This window comes from Ictidomys tridecemlineatus, chromosome 12 (genome assembly GCF_052094955.1).
Source record: "Ictidomys tridecemlineatus isolate mIctTri1 chromosome 12, mIctTri1.hap1, whole genome shotgun sequence".
Taxonomy (NCBI): Eukaryota; Metazoa; Chordata; class Mammalia; order Rodentia; family Sciuridae; genus Ictidomys; species Ictidomys tridecemlineatus.
In genome coordinates this window covers 9,957,598-9,976,284 of record NC_135488.1, presented here as the reverse complement: position 1 = coordinate 9,976,284, position 18,687 = coordinate 9,957,598, and the positions used below count along the sequence as shown (strand labels likewise).

General features: G+C 35.9%; 1 protein-coding gene across 3 annotated transcripts; it reads right to left on the bottom strand.

Annotated features, from left to right (window-relative positions):
* Positions 1–255: 255 nt before the first annotated feature.
* Positions 256–18,464, bottom strand: LOC144369011 (rotatin-like). Of its 3 annotated transcripts, none has more exons than XM_078028069.1 (8): positions 18,368–18,464; positions 17,006–17,083; positions 15,395–15,521; positions 12,900–13,102; positions 9,492–9,759; positions 2,957–3,060; positions 1,775–1,844; positions 256–777 (listed from the first exon to the last, which is right to left on the bottom strand). In XM_078028069.1, the coding sequence occupies exons 2-8, from the start codon at positions 17,048–17,050 to the stop codon at positions 692–694; spliced, it is 903 nt and encodes a 300-aa protein (XP_077884195.1). In that variant the 5' UTR covers positions 17,051–17,083; positions 18,368–18,464; the 3' UTR covers positions 256–691. The 3 variants fall into 3 exon arrangements, with proteins under 3 accessions (XP_077884195.1, XP_077884197.1, XP_077884196.1); XM_078028071.1 differs by having other exon boundaries at positions 256–709; XM_078028070.1 differs by lacking the exon at positions 18,368–18,464 and having other exon boundaries at positions 17,006–17,232.
* Between the last annotated feature and the right edge of the window lie 223 nt (positions 18,465–18,687).

Here is an 18,687-nt window from a genome sequence, read left to right as displayed (position 1 = left end):
AGCCTTTCAGAAGTCAAAAAGTGAAAATTATAATTGATTTACATATCCCTTAGAAGGAAATTAATATTGCTAAAAATTGCATAAGCAAGCTACAAAATTACACACATGTACACATACACATGTTTCACCAGTATGTTTGCTCTGTAAAATACAAAAATTTGAAAATAAGACTTTGTATTGATAAATTTCAAGCCAAATTTCGGATCAAAATTTTTAGAAAGAAAGGAAAAAAAAGAATGAACATACACACAGACAAACCACAACATAATACCTCCTTTTAATTGCTAAAATTAATATTCCTGGAACTGACAAAATTTTGTAACTAGAAATGACAGTCAATTTTCAATTTCTAAAAACATTTTGTTTTATTAAATAACTCTTAAATAGGATTTTTACAAAGAAAATTGCATAGAAAGGGATACAAATGTTTATGTTGCCAGAACATTCTGTGTTTCCCCATCATCTCTTGTCCACTATTATTACTTCTAGAAAATGGCCACAAAAGCACAGAGTCATAATGTCACCAATTCTCCTTCTTTCAGTGTCACCAGCCCTATTTTTCCTAAGGCAAGGAGGGCATCGGCACTCTGCAGAGTTGGTACAGCGTCGGGTAGCAGCTCCACACTAAGCCAGCCTAGGGCTCGGCTCTCCGCTGGTGGCTATCAGGTTCGGGGGGAGCATCTCATGGCACTCAGGAAGAGCTGAGCAGCTGCACAAGGTTTTCAAGACATTTCAAATGGTAGGCATTTAGAGGACTTTCTTCTGGGTTTGAGAAAGCTGAGAGAAAAAAAATTAAGAGTCTAGAAATACTAGTTTATTCAATTTAGTTCTATAATCAAGGGGTAGATACTCTTCCAGAAACATGAATCATATTTACTTACAAAAATGTTAGTTCTTGATATACTAGAATTATAAGAATATTTTACATTTAAAAATTAATAAGTCACAGAATTTATATTGTTTTTATTAATGGTCTACCCAAAGAGTATTAAAAAATACAATTCCATAATAGATATTGTTAACTATAATCCTAGATGAATGCCATTACTTTTAAAAAAATTATTGTTTCTCCTAAAGCATAAACTTCAATGTAACCCAATTATTTGTTTTCTTCAGAAATTCATGGGCATAGCTAGAAAGGAAACAAAACTGCTCCCCTTATTTTAAAAAGAATCAAGCTATATAAAAACACAGATTAATAGTCCACAGACTACTACAGTACAGGAAAGGCATAGCTCAGTTGTTTTGAAATGTGTTAAGAGGATAAAACTGGTGTCACTTAAAATGAGTAACGTGCTTTGAAAAGAAAACTCTCTCCTATCATGCAGATCACAGGGCAACATGGATATGGGGGCAATGAAATCTATTCTTAGAAGATTGCAATTCAAATTGGTGATCTTAAATCAAAGCTTCCTGTTCAAGGTCAGTTCTAATTAGGCCCAGTTCTTATCACCTAAGAGCACACTTTAGCCCAGAGGCAGCCACTGGCAAAGAAAATTAGTACCAGGAAAAAACTGACTTGGAGAAAGATCACAGACACATTTTAAGAAATTATTATATCTCAAACCTTCATCTATTAGGATGTTTTACTATTTTAAAAAATGTTACAATGAAAGTCTAACTAAATATTGGCACATATAATGCTTTTGACAAAAAATAGCTCTGCAAAATTTAGTAATGGTGTAGAAAACTGTTGTTTTACTATGGCTTGTCTAAATATTTCAGTATCCTGAGAACTAATTTAGTGGTTTCCAAGTTTAACTATAAAACTTACCTTTCTTTGCTAAGGAATATGCTTCATCTACTTTTCTTTTTATTGATGGGTTTTTCAAAGTTGTTTTGGCCTGGAGATAATATAGACCAACCCATGAATTAGACTTATTCCCATATGTCAAGAATTAGGATAATACAATACTGATTCTGTCCACTGGTAATTACAGTGTTAAACAGGTACCATAAAATACAATAAGGTAACTACAGAATTATACAGTTAGTGTATCCTACTGTGGTAATCCCCCGACACCTTCGTCCTCCTCCTACCTCACCTAACCATTATCTGCTGTCCAATTACTCTTCTTACCTTCTCCTTTTGTCCTTCTCCCCTAATCTCAATTTGTTTTTTTAAACCAGTTAACCTTTAGTTTCAGTATTCATATTCCCTCAAATATCAGATTTTAGATGGGAGTATTTCAAAGGTTACCAGTCAGTTGGTCAAAAAAACATTTACTGGTAGTGACAAAGTGTCAAATCCTGTGAGCAGTCCAGGGGACAACAGGTGGGAGGGAGAGCAAGAGTCCCTGACGTTGGTGGTGTTGGGGGGGTGCTGGAGGCAGGGTGGGACACGGCACAGTCGGGACACTGGGCTGAGAGAACACCATTCTGGGAAGGCTGTCTAAAGGCACAGGGTGGTCTGGCTATTCTTTTACCACTAGATACTCACAGGTATTTTAGGAGTGAGATATCTGCAATAAAAGAGAAGACCAAATGCCAGAGAATGGGAAGCTACAGGGCCTACTGTGCTGTGCATCTCTCTGGGCAGGCCTTCTACTGGCCTTTTAAGAATTGAACTAATTTTAAAAACTCAGCAATGATAAGTACAATAAAAAACTGAATCATATATTTGGATAAAACTTATTTGGTCTTGTATCAATGCATTTTTCCTTGACACATCTTTTTGAAGAAATAATCTATATTAAAATTATAACCCAATGGCAAATCAATTTAAATTAATAGGGAAATTCACTTAAAAGATACTCTTCTGAACTGGGGCCTTCTGATGATTAAATGATATAGATTTCAACTGATGGATTACTAACTGAATGAGTGAACAAAGAAAAGATGGGTCTTTGCCTTTATTTTTCTTTTTTCTTTTCTAATACTCCTCTGATATCCTTGGATGCACCCTCACAGGCCTGGCTGTTTGCCCCCAATTCATAAGATGATTTTTAAAACTGACCTTCTGGTAATTATATGTCAAAGCCCAAAGTGCAGCTGCTGCAATCCTCTGAGCATTTTGATTCTTACTTTCCAGACAGGCAGCTAGTATGGTAATGACTTTTTCTAAAAACAAACACATTAAAAAAAATAAAGTTTAGTCTCAGATATTAAATGCACTCTTATTTTGGATTAATCAGATACCCCTTTCTCCAAGTTGGTATCACAGCACTGTGGCAACTTTTGCTCTATGGAAAAAAAAAACAACTCAAAAACAGTTATTTTCATGATAGGCACAAATCTCTTGGCACAAGCTCAACAGAGGCCATTCACTTAAGGACACCATTAGTGCAAATAAGTACATAATGAATTATATGAATGAGTTATTCAATGATAGCTAATATTTGAGTATGCAGGAAAATAGATTAGCCATCATCAAAAATTATAAAGACCAATACACAACACATCATTATCATGGGTTAAAGGTAAAATAGTTGAGAAATACTACACTGATTACAATTTTCAAAAAAACCCTAAACATTTTAAAGGAATTTTATGTGGGTGTGTATATCAGAGGAAAAATTGATTTAAATTGCACAAGATATGTCTACTTTACAAAGCCAGCTTGAGCAAAAATGGAGCCTTACTAATTATGTACCAGTCTATTCATTTCAAATGATGATTCAGAAGTCCCCTTTTAAGGTAACTGTCAAGGTATTTCAGAACAATATTTGAACTTACTTTATTATTTATTTTTATATATCACCAAACTGTATCACATTATTTACCATCTAAATTGTATGATTTTAGCATGTTGCATTTTTAAGGCCAAGATACTTGCTACTGGAAATTCTCTACATCATGTGAATATTAACCAATCCCTGCCAACCAGGAATGTAACTAATTAAAATAACCCTGTTCAATGGTAAGGTTTGCGTCTGCTCATTGACATGTACTCCAACCACATGTGCTAGTGCCTTACAGAGGCTACCTGAATAAAATATTTCATAATTAAACAAAAATTTTAAGTGCTTCTATTTGATTTTTTTTTATTTTAAGAATTTTTAAATCTTTCACAGGTAAAAAGGAAAAAGGGAGGGAAGGAGTGGGGGAGGGAGCAAGGGAAGGAAGGAAGGAAGGAAGGAAGGAAGGAAGGAGCAAGAGAGCTACCTGTTCCATCCAGAACTCAAATTGTGTAGGGAGAAGGTGATGTGGGAGGTACATGTGGAACAGCAATTTCCTGTCACACTGACCCCTACTGCCTGCATACCTCATCTGTAATATCTAGCTCCCTTTAGTTTTCCTGTATCATGGCCTATCCATACCTAGTCACATAAACAATAATCAGGCATAACTTATCATGTGAAGCTATGGCTGATATTTCTTACTCAGCAAGGACACTGGCAGATGGGAGGGTGATTTTCTTGTGTTCTAGATGAGTAGCAGCAATCAATGTTTTTACATATTACACCAAACATTCAGAACACAGACCCCTGTTATCTAAATTTATATCATAACTCCTTCAACTAGTTACCGTCTCTTAAAATGTCTGAAGTACATACATAGGTCAATTAATGTGGTGAATTAATATGGCCCTTTCTGATAGTAGGTCAGCTTTTTTTAAAACCACATTTTAAAGCACATATATATAGGCTGAGTTTGTGGCTCAGTGGTAGAGTGCTTGCCTAGCACATGTGAGGCACTGGGTTCAATTCTCAGCAGCACATACAAATAAAGAGATTGTGTCCATCTACAACTAAAAGTATTAAAAATAAATAAATAAAACATGTATAAGAAAAAAGCTCATAATACATTTTTAAGTTTAATAAATCAGTATAAATTCCCTTTTTTTCCTCCCTTTCCCATTTAAATATATAAATAACCTCAGGAGTATAATACTCAAATAGAGTTAATTGTGAAATGATGAGTTTTAAATACTTATTACTTTTCTTCATAAATTGACTTCATGATTCTAAGTTTAGGGTTGTCATGTTGGTAGCTTCAAATCAGTGACAGTGAGATATTTACACCATGAAAGTCAACAGATGCTATAATCAAGAGTGAATTACTGGTAAAACTAATAGGTTTCAGTTTTATGAGTATATTCTGCACAGGGGTAAGTAGTAATTATAGCAGTATATTATTAGCAGATTAAATGATACCAAATTTATGGGGAAAAGAGCAAATTAGGAGGCAGTTTCATTTGTTAAATCATGACAATGTTTACCTTAAATCGGCGATGGATACAAAAGTTCAGGAAAAAACAATGAAAGTATTCTGTGAGAATCAACTGGTCATACAGAATTCACAATAAAGAGTATTACTTTTTTAGTTATTTTCTGGGTATGCTATCTATCCTTTTTGCCAGTCAAATTTATACACTTATACATATATACTAAAATTATATATATTCAATATATATTCCACCCCTTTCACCCTCCAAGAGCTAAAATATTTACCAGAATATCTGTGCCCTTGTCAGATTATGCCAACAAGTTTATGGGAACTTCACAAAATTAACAATTATTTCCTCTTTTTCTACTCTGAAAGAGACTGCATATGTTTGGAATTATTTTTACTTTGATCTTCAGGAGAACTTACTAGTGAAGCTAGCTGCATCTAGAATTTTTTTTTTCCCAGTACCAGAGACCAGTGAACTATGTCCTCAGCCTTTTTAAATTTTTATTTTGAGACAGGATTTCACTAAGTTGCCTACGCTGACCTTGAATTTGGGATCCTCCCCAGTAGCTTTGATCACAGGAGTTTGACGCCATGCTTAGTTAGATCTAGGATTCTCTATAATTAGATTTTTTAATGGATTTTATATAGTTAGATTTTTTTTTACTAATTCAATATCTCTTACCATTATTGGACTTTCTGGTTTTCTAGAATAAATTTTTCTAAAGTTACTTTTTTCAAAGAAAATGTCAATTTCACCATTTTTGGTCTTCTGCACATTGGCTCTGATGTGTCTAGGAATAAATTATTTTTATTTCATCTGCTTGGATTTATCTGGGTCTCTTGAATATGTTTTGTAGTGTCTTAGAATCGTTTTTAAATTTTTATCATTATCTCTAGGTATTTCCTTCTCCCATCTTTTTGCTACCCCTAGGACTTCAATAAACACGTAGTTAAGACTCTCATGTAATTGTCACTTACCTTTTATTCTTTTAATGCTTTCTCACCTTCTCAGATTTCCACTGCTACATTCTAGATACTATTTTTCTGATATACTTCTAATTCCTACATTTTCTTCTCTGCTATATCTAACTTGTATACATTATCAATACCAGATGTGCATATTAATTTTAAAATTTTGGCTATTAAAATTCTAGAATAATGCTGACACAACTTCCTATAATATTTATAACAATCAGTGCTGCTTAATAAGATACTTACTAGACCTGTAGCTACTGTGACTGACAGCCCTAATATTTAATTTTGATTTACTTAAGTTTAAATTTGAAGTAGCTACGTGTGGCTCACAGGTTATCATACTGTTCAGTGAAGGTCTAGAAATTCTACTTAGTTCTTGTTTCAAATCTTATTTTTCAGTTTCCCAGTCCCTGAAGGCATTTTCAAGCTTGTCATTTACTTATCTAAATATGGTATTATTAAAGTTATTTTTTTAAACTATATTTTATACTCCTAATATTTGAAGTCAGGCAGAGAAGTTGGCATGTTTTCCTCTGTTGGTTCTAGCTCCTGTTGCCAAGGGAAATTGCATGGAAATGGAAGGAGACCCTCATGGTTGTACAAAATTACATACAAGAGGAAGTGAGGGGAAAGGGGGGAAAAAAACAAGGGGGAGAAATGAATTACAGTAGATGGGGTAGAGAGAGAAGAGGGGAGGGGAGGGGAGGGGAGGGGAGGGGGGATAGTAGAAGATAGGAAAGGCAGCAGAATACAACAGACACTAGTATAGCAATATGTAAAACAGTGGATGTGTAACCGATGTGATGCTGCAATCTGTATACGGGGTAAAAATGGGAGTTCATAACCCACTTGAATCAAAGTGTGAAATATGATTTGTCAAGAACTATGTAATGTTTTAAACAACTAACAATAAAAATTAAAACAAAAACTATATTTTATACTCCTAGTATTTGAAGTCAGGCAGAGAAGTTGGCATGGTTTCCTCTGTTGGTTCTAGCTCCTGTTGCCAAATTTCCTAATGTACCTGATTAACTTTGTACTGGTTCATGCTTTGAAAAATTATTTGTAGAAGTTTCTTGAGGTCTAGTATAAACTTGTTCTGCTTTTTCTAAGCACTCAGGGACCACCTTAAAACAAGTTCTCAGCCCAAGCTGTCAAGACCCAAGCATTCCTGGGTGCAGAGCTGTGGGAGGGAATTTGTGTTGCTCAGGCTGACTTTCATTTTATTTATTTTTTTCACCTTTCTTTATTGTCATCTGGATGAGAATTAGAGGAGGAAATCAATTCTAACTTGCTCTTCTCCTAAGAGAATGGTTCTCCTGAGTTCTAGCTTCATTCAGGAGAGTGCCACCTTGGAGGGTCTTGACATCTGTTCTATCATTTCTTAGCAATTGTCCTTGGGCAAAAGAATTTCTATACACTTCTTACTTCTCTGGGTATTAGATTTTGATCAAGATTAGTCTGAAGTTTCCCACTATCTCTTCAGCTATTTTTTTTGTGTGTGGTGAATTTTAATAAAGCTTATCTAGCATGTTTTTATTATTTTCAAAGGACGCTTAGCCTGACATTACCAGAAACAAAAAATGCCATGAATCTATTTTTAACAGCAAGCCCAAGCCCCAATGCACATTTCACTCCTAACCATCTACACCAGATGTCTGAGTTCTACTGATCAGAGGCATGTCTGCTTTCCTGGTAGATTTTTAAGCTAGATGATCCTGCTAAGACCTCCACTCTGGATCCCCAAGAGGAAAAAGGGGGCAAAGCCTGTGATACGCCTTAAACAGTTCCACACAGAACCTGCACAGCTATTGTCTCCCATGTTAACGCTGCCTTGAAAGCCCACTGAGATCAAGTCTTTGGGATATGGGGAGGCTCCTTTTAACTAAAAGTGTATTCATCTGCTTTAAGCTAATGAAGGATGGAAAGCACTGCTGACTACAAGAAAATACTGAAAATAAATCCAGAGACATGGAGAAGTAGAAAATGCAGACCTCTCCTTTAGCTCCCTAAAGCCTTTCCTTTTCCCTACTCTCTTAATAATAAAGTGTAATAAGTAGTTACCAAAGACAAAATTCCTTCTGAGAAAGGTGAATAAAGAATAAGATCCAAAAGAATGGGATCCTAATTAAGAGTAAATTATACTCCATGTATGTATAATATGTCAAAATACACTCTACTCTTATGTATATGTAAAAAGAACAAATAAAAAAAATAATAAAATCCCCCAAAAGAATAAGCGATGCTGCTGAGTAGCTCCAGTGGCTCAAGAATGGCAACAGATGTTTCCTGGGCCATTTAGTTGCTCAGAGGTAGGGCTGGTTATCCTCATTTTACAAACATGAGGACTGAAGCAGGTACGGCAGAATAGAATAAAAACAACCTCTGATGTACACTCCCCATCGACGAAGAGCACAGTGTCAGTGCAGAAGCAGTGAGAATCAAGAGTAGTTAATGAGGGGAGTTAAAAGCTGACTGAACCTTAAAAATGCTTCTATACATTTCCTGAAATTTAATAATTATTATCAGGAAAACAGAATCATTACCGTACACACAGCAGAGCATAGGCAGAATTATTTCCATTCACTTGGAAAAATGTGTGTCATGGAAAAAAGCCTTTGAGAAAAGATTACATGAAACACATGGAAGGAAAAAAGACTAGACTCTACAAGATGCAGGTTCTGGGGATCAGGGGGAGTCCAGGAATAAATAGATATACATTGGAATGCAGAGTGTATCCTAGTGTTGATGCAATGGAGAAATAAAACAAAGGGAAAGGGGGAGAGAGTGGTGGGGAGGGAACAGGGGGCAGGGAGGGTCCAACTTTAACTGGTGGGTCTGCAAAGTCTTCCCTGACACAGCTGTATTTGCTCAAAGACAGAGAGGCGATGAGGGGGACTTGCAGCAGGAACAAGGAGAGCCAAGGTCAGCAAGCACCCCTACACACAGTTTGTCCTCCTGTATCCAGTTTGTCCATGGGGATAACATGATTTATTAACATCCAGAGACTCGGGGCTGGGGATGTGGCTCAAGTGGTAGCGTGCTTGCCTGGCATGCGTGCGGCCCGGGTTCGATTCTCAGCACCACATACCAACAAAGATGTTGTGTCTGCCAAGAACTAGAAAATAAATATTAAAAATTCTCTCTCTCTCTCCTTTCCCACTCTCTCTTAAAAAAAAAAAAACAACAAAACAAAAAAAAAAAAAAAAAAAAAAAAAACATCCAGAGACTCCAGGCAGCTCAAAGGAGGCAAGGGGCAAGGTCTTGCCTGACTCATTCCCCCAGCCCCTGCAACATAAATACCTGGCAAATTATAAAATTATTTTGTGTTTTAACAGCCTATGAATAACCACATGTATAAAAGCACGTTTGTGTGTGTGGTATATAATATGAATACTTACCATTAGCCAGAATCTTGGGCTTATTTGCAGGGCTGAAGCAAATATTATGAAAAATAAGAAGTGGTATGTAAGGGCTGCTCTTATGCTTGTATTTGCTTATCTCAGTAAGTAAGTCTAAACAGCCATCAAGCCTCAGGATCATTTGCTGCCCATCTTCTCCAAAAGATATATTCAAGAGTAACTTCAACCAAAGAATGGTCAGATTACTGAGATGTTTATTTCCTCCTTTTGGCAATGTTAGAGACAGAAAGTTCTGTAAGAAGTTACTCTGTGGGTAAACAGAGAGAATGTTATTTTCTTCTTGGGTCTTTGTCATTATTTCCCTAGTCCCTTTGTGACCAATTAGCTAGCATTATGGTATCCTCTTTTCTAACCTAAATTTCTCTTTCCTCCCAATACTGTCTAAATACTTCATCTATATCATTTCCAAGTATAAGTAAAAAGGGTAAGAGGAACAAAATAGTGCTCAAATTTTAATTTCAGCTCATTTTTTTTTCTCCTGATGATGGAATTCAGTAAGCTATAGTCAACTCAATTATTCAGGATTGATAATTCAGTTTGGGGATTACTTTAGGCCTCTTGAATTTTCTCTTTCTGTCTGCCTTCTGGCAATTTTGCTACTCATTAAAAAATTTCCTATGGAGAGGAAAAAGAAACAAAACCCCAGTCTGGAAAACTAGTTAAGAACTCTGGTAATAGAGGGGTATTTTGTAACAACTCTGGTAATAGTGGGGTATTTTGTAACAACTCTGGTAATAGTGGGGTATTTTGTAACAACTCTGGTAATAGTGGGGTATTTTGTAACAACTCTGGTAATAGGAGGGTATTTTGTATCATTATAGCTACAAGTGTTTGCTTTTTTTTTTTTCAGTCTATAGTTCCATTCTATATTCCATTTATCCCACTTCCTTATCATTATAGAAATTAATTTCTCATGGCTATGTGTCATTCTATTAAACTTACAGATGAGAGAGATCTATTACTTGAACTGTAAGAGTTGTATCAACCTTCAAATAAAGTCCCTTCCACAAAACCCTACCAAGCTCTGAACTATTTGAAAGATAACATATTATTGTCTAGAGTCATCTATATGCAAACAAAATATAAAAAGTACTATATCAAATTGAAATCCATGATGGCAATATGGAAACCAGAGGTGGTTGGACATTTTAGAAGTGAAATGCACTCATTCAACTTTTATAACTGCACAGAGTAACTCATCTCTCCCTGTTTAATCTACTCCAGCTTGTCTCTTGGGTTCTCCTATTCCTAAATCAAGATGTTAGCTTTAATTTGTAAAATTAATCTTAAGACTTTTACAAAAAGAATCCTGATTATACACATAAAATGGGCTGCAAAAATATTAGCAATATTTTCCAAGCAACAAATACACTATAAAATGACATGCCCATTTTAAATAACATTTGCCATCACTCATGCCTATTTCTCATTTCTCAGCCCAGAATGATGCTTTTAGATTTACACCTTATCTTTCCTATTCAGCTAGATTCTACCATGATATTGGAGATTAAGGGATGACCACAGCAATAAAATATATGTCAGTGCTTTAAAATGCAAACATCCTATGGACATCCCTCCTCTTTGTTAGGTCTAAAGATAATTTTAAACAATTTTATGCACCAGTTAGAAAGTGCAGAAATCTCATGGCAGAAAGAACAGACATTTTACAACTGAATTGAATAACAGCTCTGGCTGCATTTTCTAATCCCTACTGATGAATAACGGAAAGGCAGAACTCTAGCATCCTCATGCCCACCCATGGGTGACAGAGAGAAGGAACTCGGGTGTCCAGGCTCATTATTGCTATTAAGTCACTGGAGTTTCCTCTCACTGGAACAGAAGAAAGTGACTTGACAGTTATCCTCTGAATGTGATTACAGTTGATCACAATGTTCTTCAGTATAGCACCAGAATCATAAAGTGAAAGGTGAAGATACCTTAGAGATCATTTTGTTTAACCTAATTATTATAAAAATAAATTTTTTAAAAAAATGAGGTATAAAGAGAGTCACTCGGAGTCACACAGTGAGAACAGTGAGACTTGGCTCTGAGGTTCCCCCGGAGGTCTGCTCTGCTTTCTATTAGCATGTTCTCTAAGCCTAGTTCTGTGCTCCCAGCTCTGTTCTCACTACATGCTTTCTCATTCTGCAGGATGGTAATCACACACATTTAGTTCAAGAAGACTTCTCCTGTTACAAGTGACATATACAAATATTTGAATACATATATGAAATTTATTCACATACACCAGCACAACTTATAATCTCTCTCTCATACACACACACACACACACACACACACACACACACACATATAAATGACATGCATGTGAACATACATATGAAGAAGCCACCCAGCCATATGCTGGTAAATAATAAACTGGTTCCATTCTCTGAATGTTTTTGCCAAATTATAAAGTGTGAATAATCCCACCATGGCTGATTTCAGGATCACATGATATTGACAAGCTTGAACTTTTCTGAAACTCCCAAGAGCCAGTGGGAGGTCACTTCAGCACACCTCTGAAAACATTTTCCATAGTAAGAATGACAATTTCATTTCCTAGTAAGAAAGATATTTTTTTTTCTATTTGTTTGGTGATTACACTCAAAGTATCATTTGGGGCTTCAAAGAGATGAAACAGTAGAGGAAAAGAAGACTCAGTTCTTAACAGATACGCTCAACCTTTACAATTTATCTTGTTCTTCAAGCAAAACAAACAGTAGCAATCAAATTACTATTTCATGTAAACAACAGTAATAGATAATCTAATCACATTCAAGTTTTAAGGAATTTATTCAACTAGGAACTTTATTTACATACATTAAAACACAGATCTTGACTGCACATGTATATGAGAATTTGTTTAACTAGTTCCCTCCCTTTTAAAGTACCCAAAGTTAAATCAGTGGTAAGAGTAAAGTTCTGGAACAGAAATCCCAGAGAACTCATAAAATTGCCTATTAGGTCATAAAGAAGTTAAAGTCTAGCTGGGTGAAAGAGGGCTGTGATTTCATAAACCATTTGTCAATGTAAATTGAACTGAGATTGTTACTGCTCAATTTGGTCTGTTTAAAGACCATATATATTACTTTTATGATATTCAATAAATGTAAGACAGCTGTCTTTCTAACATCACCATTTCTGAGAGTAGTAAAACAAAATCTAAAAACTAATAAGGATAAACTAAAAGGAAAAGGCAAGATCATAGCCTAGCTTCTGTCACTTTTTATCAACAGTGAACCTCTTAATCTTCTTAAAATCCTTTTAAAAAACCTCTCAAAATTATAATAAATTTATCTAGAAATTGAGCTCTAAATTTTTGATTGGAAGTGTTATTTAATGGAGTATCTCCTTTATGATAGGCAGGACAATTTAAGTACTTACCTTTTGAATTACTCCCTTACAGTCATGAGACAAGGCCAGGTTTGAAAGAAACAAAAAAAACGTCTGCTGAATGTTGGTGTTCTCGAGAGGCATCTGAGAGGCCAATTTTAGGATACACAGCATCAGAGAGCTACTGGAGGCTCCTCTGTGTGCAGCGTGAACGGGATATTGTCCATAACTTGACCAGCAAAGAGAACTGCAACCTTCAAAACAGCAGCCAATCATGTTATCTTCTTGACTCCACTGTTTAGTGTTAAAAACACTATCTAGTAAAGCATATCTGCCTATCAAAGTGACTTAGCCAACTAACCTGTGAATTGCAAATCGGCACTGAAGGCTAATGCAGATGTCTACTTTCAATCTAACAGATTTACTGTATTCATTGAAGACCTAACAAATACAGTATTTTAAAATACCAATTTTTTCTTTTAAAACAGAATAAAACCAGCATAATAGGGTTTTTTTTAATAGTTCCTACAGAAAACATCTGAATAAAAGCCTGAATGGAAGAACAGAATTTTAGAAATATGAGGTAACTTGGTCTAATGCCTTCATTTTACAGAAAAGACAAATGAAGAACACAGGTGTCTGGGACAGTGGGTAGTGCAATGCTGTTCTCCATGGTAGACAAGTAAAGACACCGTGCAGAAAAGCCAGTGATTGTTCAAGCTCACATAGCTGATAGGCAGAGAGAGCCAGCAGTGGCATGTAACTGGCTTTCCAGAGCTTAGTGATTTTCAGTAAGTAACCATGTGAGATGTACCAAGGAAGAAAGATAATCAGAAAAGAATTAGAAATACAGTTTAATGCTTAATTGGTAAGACTGTACTGTAACAAAACCCTAAGGTGGAATCAACCTGTGAAAGCAGATACAAGGAGGTAGGCTTGTACATAATCACACCAGAATCAAGACATTCTGTAAAATAACTCATAAAAGATGAGTGAACACAAAAAATACAGCAAACCTTCCTGTATTAATAACCTTACAGCTGTATTAAAATACCACTGTTACCACTAACTGTTACATGAAACTGTCATTACACAATAGAGTTTTGCTCAGAAACAAACCAGACTGAAAAGTAAAATGTTTTTTTTTTTTTTAGGTGTAACCTAACCACTTCTAATATTTATTTCAATTTTAAGTATAAAAATGACAAATTATAATTTCAGAAGATTTGTACTAAAGCACATATTTCTTTTGTTTAACATTTAGCAACTGACTCTTTACTCCTCCTTACTTCCCTAAACCCTAAATTAACAAGCAAAGGTAAGGTCAAGGAGAACAACCTACAGACCAAAGCTGCCCTCAGATAGGAGCTGATCTGGCCAGGAGGATGCTGAGCTGGAAGATGCACTGAGAGGAGACTCTCCGAGCAGAACAAGGGATGAAGAAAGTGAGCAGTAGCAGAAAGAAGACAAGGACAGTTCTGTACTAGACTCAAATACATAAATGGCAATTTAAGGTTCAAGAGCCTGAAGGCCTGTTTCTACTTGTTCCTGCTGGCTGGGCTTCTGAGGCACAGTGCTCTAGAGGTGTCAGACCAGTCAAAGGAATAAGCTACCAGGGCATGTAGAAGTGAAAAGATGGGCTCCCACCTGTCCCGCCCCTTCCTGGACAGCCCACATTATATGGAAACTCCTGACGGAGGAGTTACATGTTGCCAGATGAAAACACACACACTTGCTGACCAGACAAACCTCACGTTTCTGACCATAAGCTGTCAGTGGTGCTTCACAACCAGCTGTCCTGCTTCACTCTCTACAATGTCTGCTTGCCCTCCTTGCTCAAAGCAGCCTTCTCAAAACCTCTTGTCTTTGTTCCCTCTCATAAATAATGAAGAAAGGAGAAATATGGTGAGAAAATCAGAACTATCCACCTAAACCACTCCCAGATTCCTGACTCACAGAAGCCATGAGATGATTACATGACTATGTGCACAGTTGCTCAATTTGGGGGTAATTTGATTAGAAGTAATACATAACTAATAAAACTCCCAACAATATTTTACATCTCCAATGAATTCAACTTCACCTTAGTTTTTTTACTTGCTTGAATACAGATACCTCAGACTTAACATGACCAAACAGTACTCTTGATTCCTATTTTAAATCCAAGTCAAATCCAGAGCTTTATCATTTTAATAAATGGTACTACTATGCACTCAGGTTTATTTCCCCAAATGAGGCTCATCCTGGATACCTTTCTTTCCTTTCTACCTTCCACCAGCATATTCTCTTGACTCTTCCTAAATTGTCCAATGACTCTCCCCTGTCGACAAACATATTCCTAAAATATCTGTCTGCTCTACTATAATACCTACAAGCAATCTTGTCTTTGACTAATAATATATCCTTTATAAGTAGAAGAAATACTTCAAAATATATGTTTTTCCTGTCCACCTTAACATTGATGTAATGTTAACAATCACAGTAACCAGTATGAAAGCAAGTAATCTATAGTTTATTATTAAAAGGCAACATTGGATTCTAGTTACCATTTGGAAAATTTGCAGTATAGACACAAAGCAACTGCAAGGCAATCTGCATCAGTGAATCGTCCATCAAAAGCCAAGGCCAGAGAGAGTGCAAGACAGGGACAAGATGAGCTTCAAGAGCTGCTTCCTGTTGTGGAAAGAAAGTAAGGACAGTCATGAGTCTAAATATATGAAAATACAAAATTAAATTCAAATTCAAAACACTGTCACTAACATAAGACAAAAATTGAAATTGAATTGGGAATTAGCTCAGTAGGTAGAGTGTTTGCCTTCCATGCACAAGGCCCTGGGTTCAATCTCCAGCACCACAAAAAAAAAAAAAAACAAAAAAAAAACGTTGAATTCATTTTTATTCTCAATAATGAGGAGGGGAATTAGATCCTGTAGACAGCTGGGCTGACAAAGGAGGAGTGTAAGTCTGCACCCAGCCTCAGTAACTTAGTGAGGCCCTGAGCAACTAAGTGACACTGTATCAAAATAAAAAATAAAAAAAAAGGGCTGGGGATGTGACTCAGTAACCCTGTGTTTAATTCACAATACCAAAATAAAAAAAAAAGATCCAGCAGACAGTCTTGCCATAGAGCTACAGGGCTCTACACATGGCTGCCCTGAGCACAGCCTGGCCTTCAACACCAGGGTGGCCAGGATATGCTAGTCAGAGAAAAAAAGCAGAAAACAGCTTCTATAACATATAAATCATGCAAGAAAGTGGTATGTTCCAACAAGGAGTAACTAACTTAGGTGGTCAATAAATGGTAATTTCTTGTTAAGTAAACATTCTCATCAACTCTGCCCAGTCTCTGTCTTGTCTCTCTCCCCCCATGGTGTGAGTGTGTGTATGTGTGTAATTACTATTTTTGAGCAATTTGAATATGATACAATTCATTCTAAATATTGTTGTGTGAACAAATCTTACATAAAGCACAGTTTTTACTTCAAAAGTCAATGGCCACTGACAGCCTTATAAACACAACCACTTGCACTATGTTCTGCCATCTTCTTTACCTATTATGTCCCATCATAAACATAGGTAGCTATAAAAACTTATACAATTTCATAAGACTCCTATAAAATGGCTAAACTTAAGTTTTTATAGGTGTCCTATATGTAAGACTGTGAGACAGGAATTTGTACTGCCATGTGTACTTATGAGCACATTTTCATAAACATACACACCCTACACAATTTTATGCAGCATCAAATAGACTAGAAGTTATTCCCAGTGTTCAAAGCATAAGCTTTGCAGTTATTCCCAATATTCTTCCCCATGTTTAGAGCTCTCTGTAAATGTAATACTTTATTCTCATCAGACTACTTCAAAATATAAATTGTTAGTCCTGTCTTATTTAACAAAGGTTAAGGAATATATGATCAATGTTAATTTTCTAGATAATGTTCTTTCCATAAAAGGAATGAAATCAGTGTTGAGTATAACAATGAGATTAGGTGCATCCATTTCTGAGAATTAGCTCTGAGTTTAAGGGCCAATCAACCCTGCATTTACATAAAATTCAAAAAGTTTCCCATTTTTTCTCCTCTATTATCTCAATAAAAATTAAACTGTTTAATACCAATTCTGCTACCAACATTTTGAAAAAGCTCTCTACTTACTTTACATTCTTCATTTTGATAAAGGCAGTTTCTTAGGAGCTGCATGGCAATGCTCAACTCCTTAATAAAACCATCCTCCTGTTTAAACAAAAAGGTAAAAACTGTGAACACAGGAGCAGGCTCCACTTTTCACATATAGTAACTCACTCCCTTGGGGTCACAGCACAATGCAGCTGTGCTCTAGTCTTGCCTGACCACCATAACTTTGAGGGGACTGACAAGCTAACGATCTCTGAAAGATGACCACATCTCAAGAAATGCACCCACTACAGAAAAGCTATTTCTGTTCTATCAAGCATGAAGGAACTTGGATATATAATAGCCTCTATGTTTCATCTCAATAAAGTGAGGCAGGTTCTGACTGATTTTCAATCATATCAGGTGTGGGCTGACTCTCTCAGTGATGGAGTAAGGGCTTTTTGCTAGTGAGGAAAGAGGAAAAGACGTAAGAATAGAAATAGACAAACATGAATCAATCCCCTGCATCCACCAAATTAGTAAGTAAAGCTTTGCCTTATTTTCTTACTAGTTATTTCATAGAGGGCTGCTACTACGGTCTTACACACACACACACAAACACACACACACACACACACACACACACAGGTATATTTGTACATTCATATATTCATACATATATACATTCATTTTGTGAGTAAATCTGTGGAACAGATCTTACTGATCATGATTATTATTAACCATAGTTCTTATATAATAATTATGTTATTCTATATTCACATGAAAATATAAATTAAACATGAATTAAGCAGACTCAATGCCAGATGAGACATTCAAAAGTCACAGAAGGAGTTAACAGAGATTAAGAATACCAGCTTTGCAACCTCTCAGATGTGGAAACAAATTCTGGTCTCATCAACTGCCAGCATGAGAGTCTGTGCTCATGAGTGTTTGTCTATGAGATAACAAATATGAAATATCTGAGAGTGCCTGACATATTGTAAACACTTATTAAATTACATCTATTATAGATCTCACTTAGAGAACTTAGGCTTGCTTTTAAAAACTTTTAGTATTAAAAAACCTATCTGGTATAGTATCATAGTATCATGCAGATGTAGATATCACAAAATACCTGTGTGTATGTGTGTATAAATATATATATCCAGAGAGAGTGAGCGAGCACAAAGCTTTCCCTAAAGACCTTCAAGTAAGAATTAAGGGAGAGAAAAAATGCCCACATCCTCCTAAAGTAGAAATGCCATTAATTTATCAGACTGCATTTTTCTTCTAAATCAGACATGCGTTTCAACCTTGCACTCATTTATAGGTATAAGGACACTGCAGAGATGGTCACCGTGTGCATTCATTCCTTTATCCCAGGAGTTTAGGATGCAAAGTCACCTTTTTTTCAGTACTGCTTTCCCAGGCCACAGAGAATCGAGGTTCAGTTGTGCATTAATGTGCTTCATCTGCTCCATGCAGTTGTCTATGAGATCAGCTGAAAGACAAAAATTGTAAGTCAAAATATTTCATTTCTAAATAAGATAAAACCACATATAATCAGAATCTCCAAAACAATTATATTTCTGACCCACTTATTCTAGTGTTTTCAGCAAGAGATTAATAAATATGGGAAAATAGTGAGGGGGGGAACTAAACCTGGAACCTACTTAGTTTTAGTCCTTAGTAAGATAGTCCTCAAACATAATTTATGCTTGAGA

What these genes read in the sequence shown, in the direction of transcription:
- LOC144369011 (XM_078028069.1), bottom strand. Translation starts at nt 17,050, where the DNA reads ATGCAGCTCCTAAGAAACTGCCTTTATCAAAATGAAGAATGTAAA. An exon ending in GTAAGGGAGTAATTCAAAAG is followed by an intron (nt 9,760 to 12,899) that starts GTAAGTACTTAA and finishes GTTTACCCACAG; the next exon opens with AGTAACTTCTTACAGAACTT. An exon ending in TGACATATAATTACCAGAAG is followed by an intron (nt 1,845 to 2,956) that starts GTCAGTTTTAAA and finishes TATTATCTCCAG; the next exon opens with GCCAAAACAACTTTGAAAAA.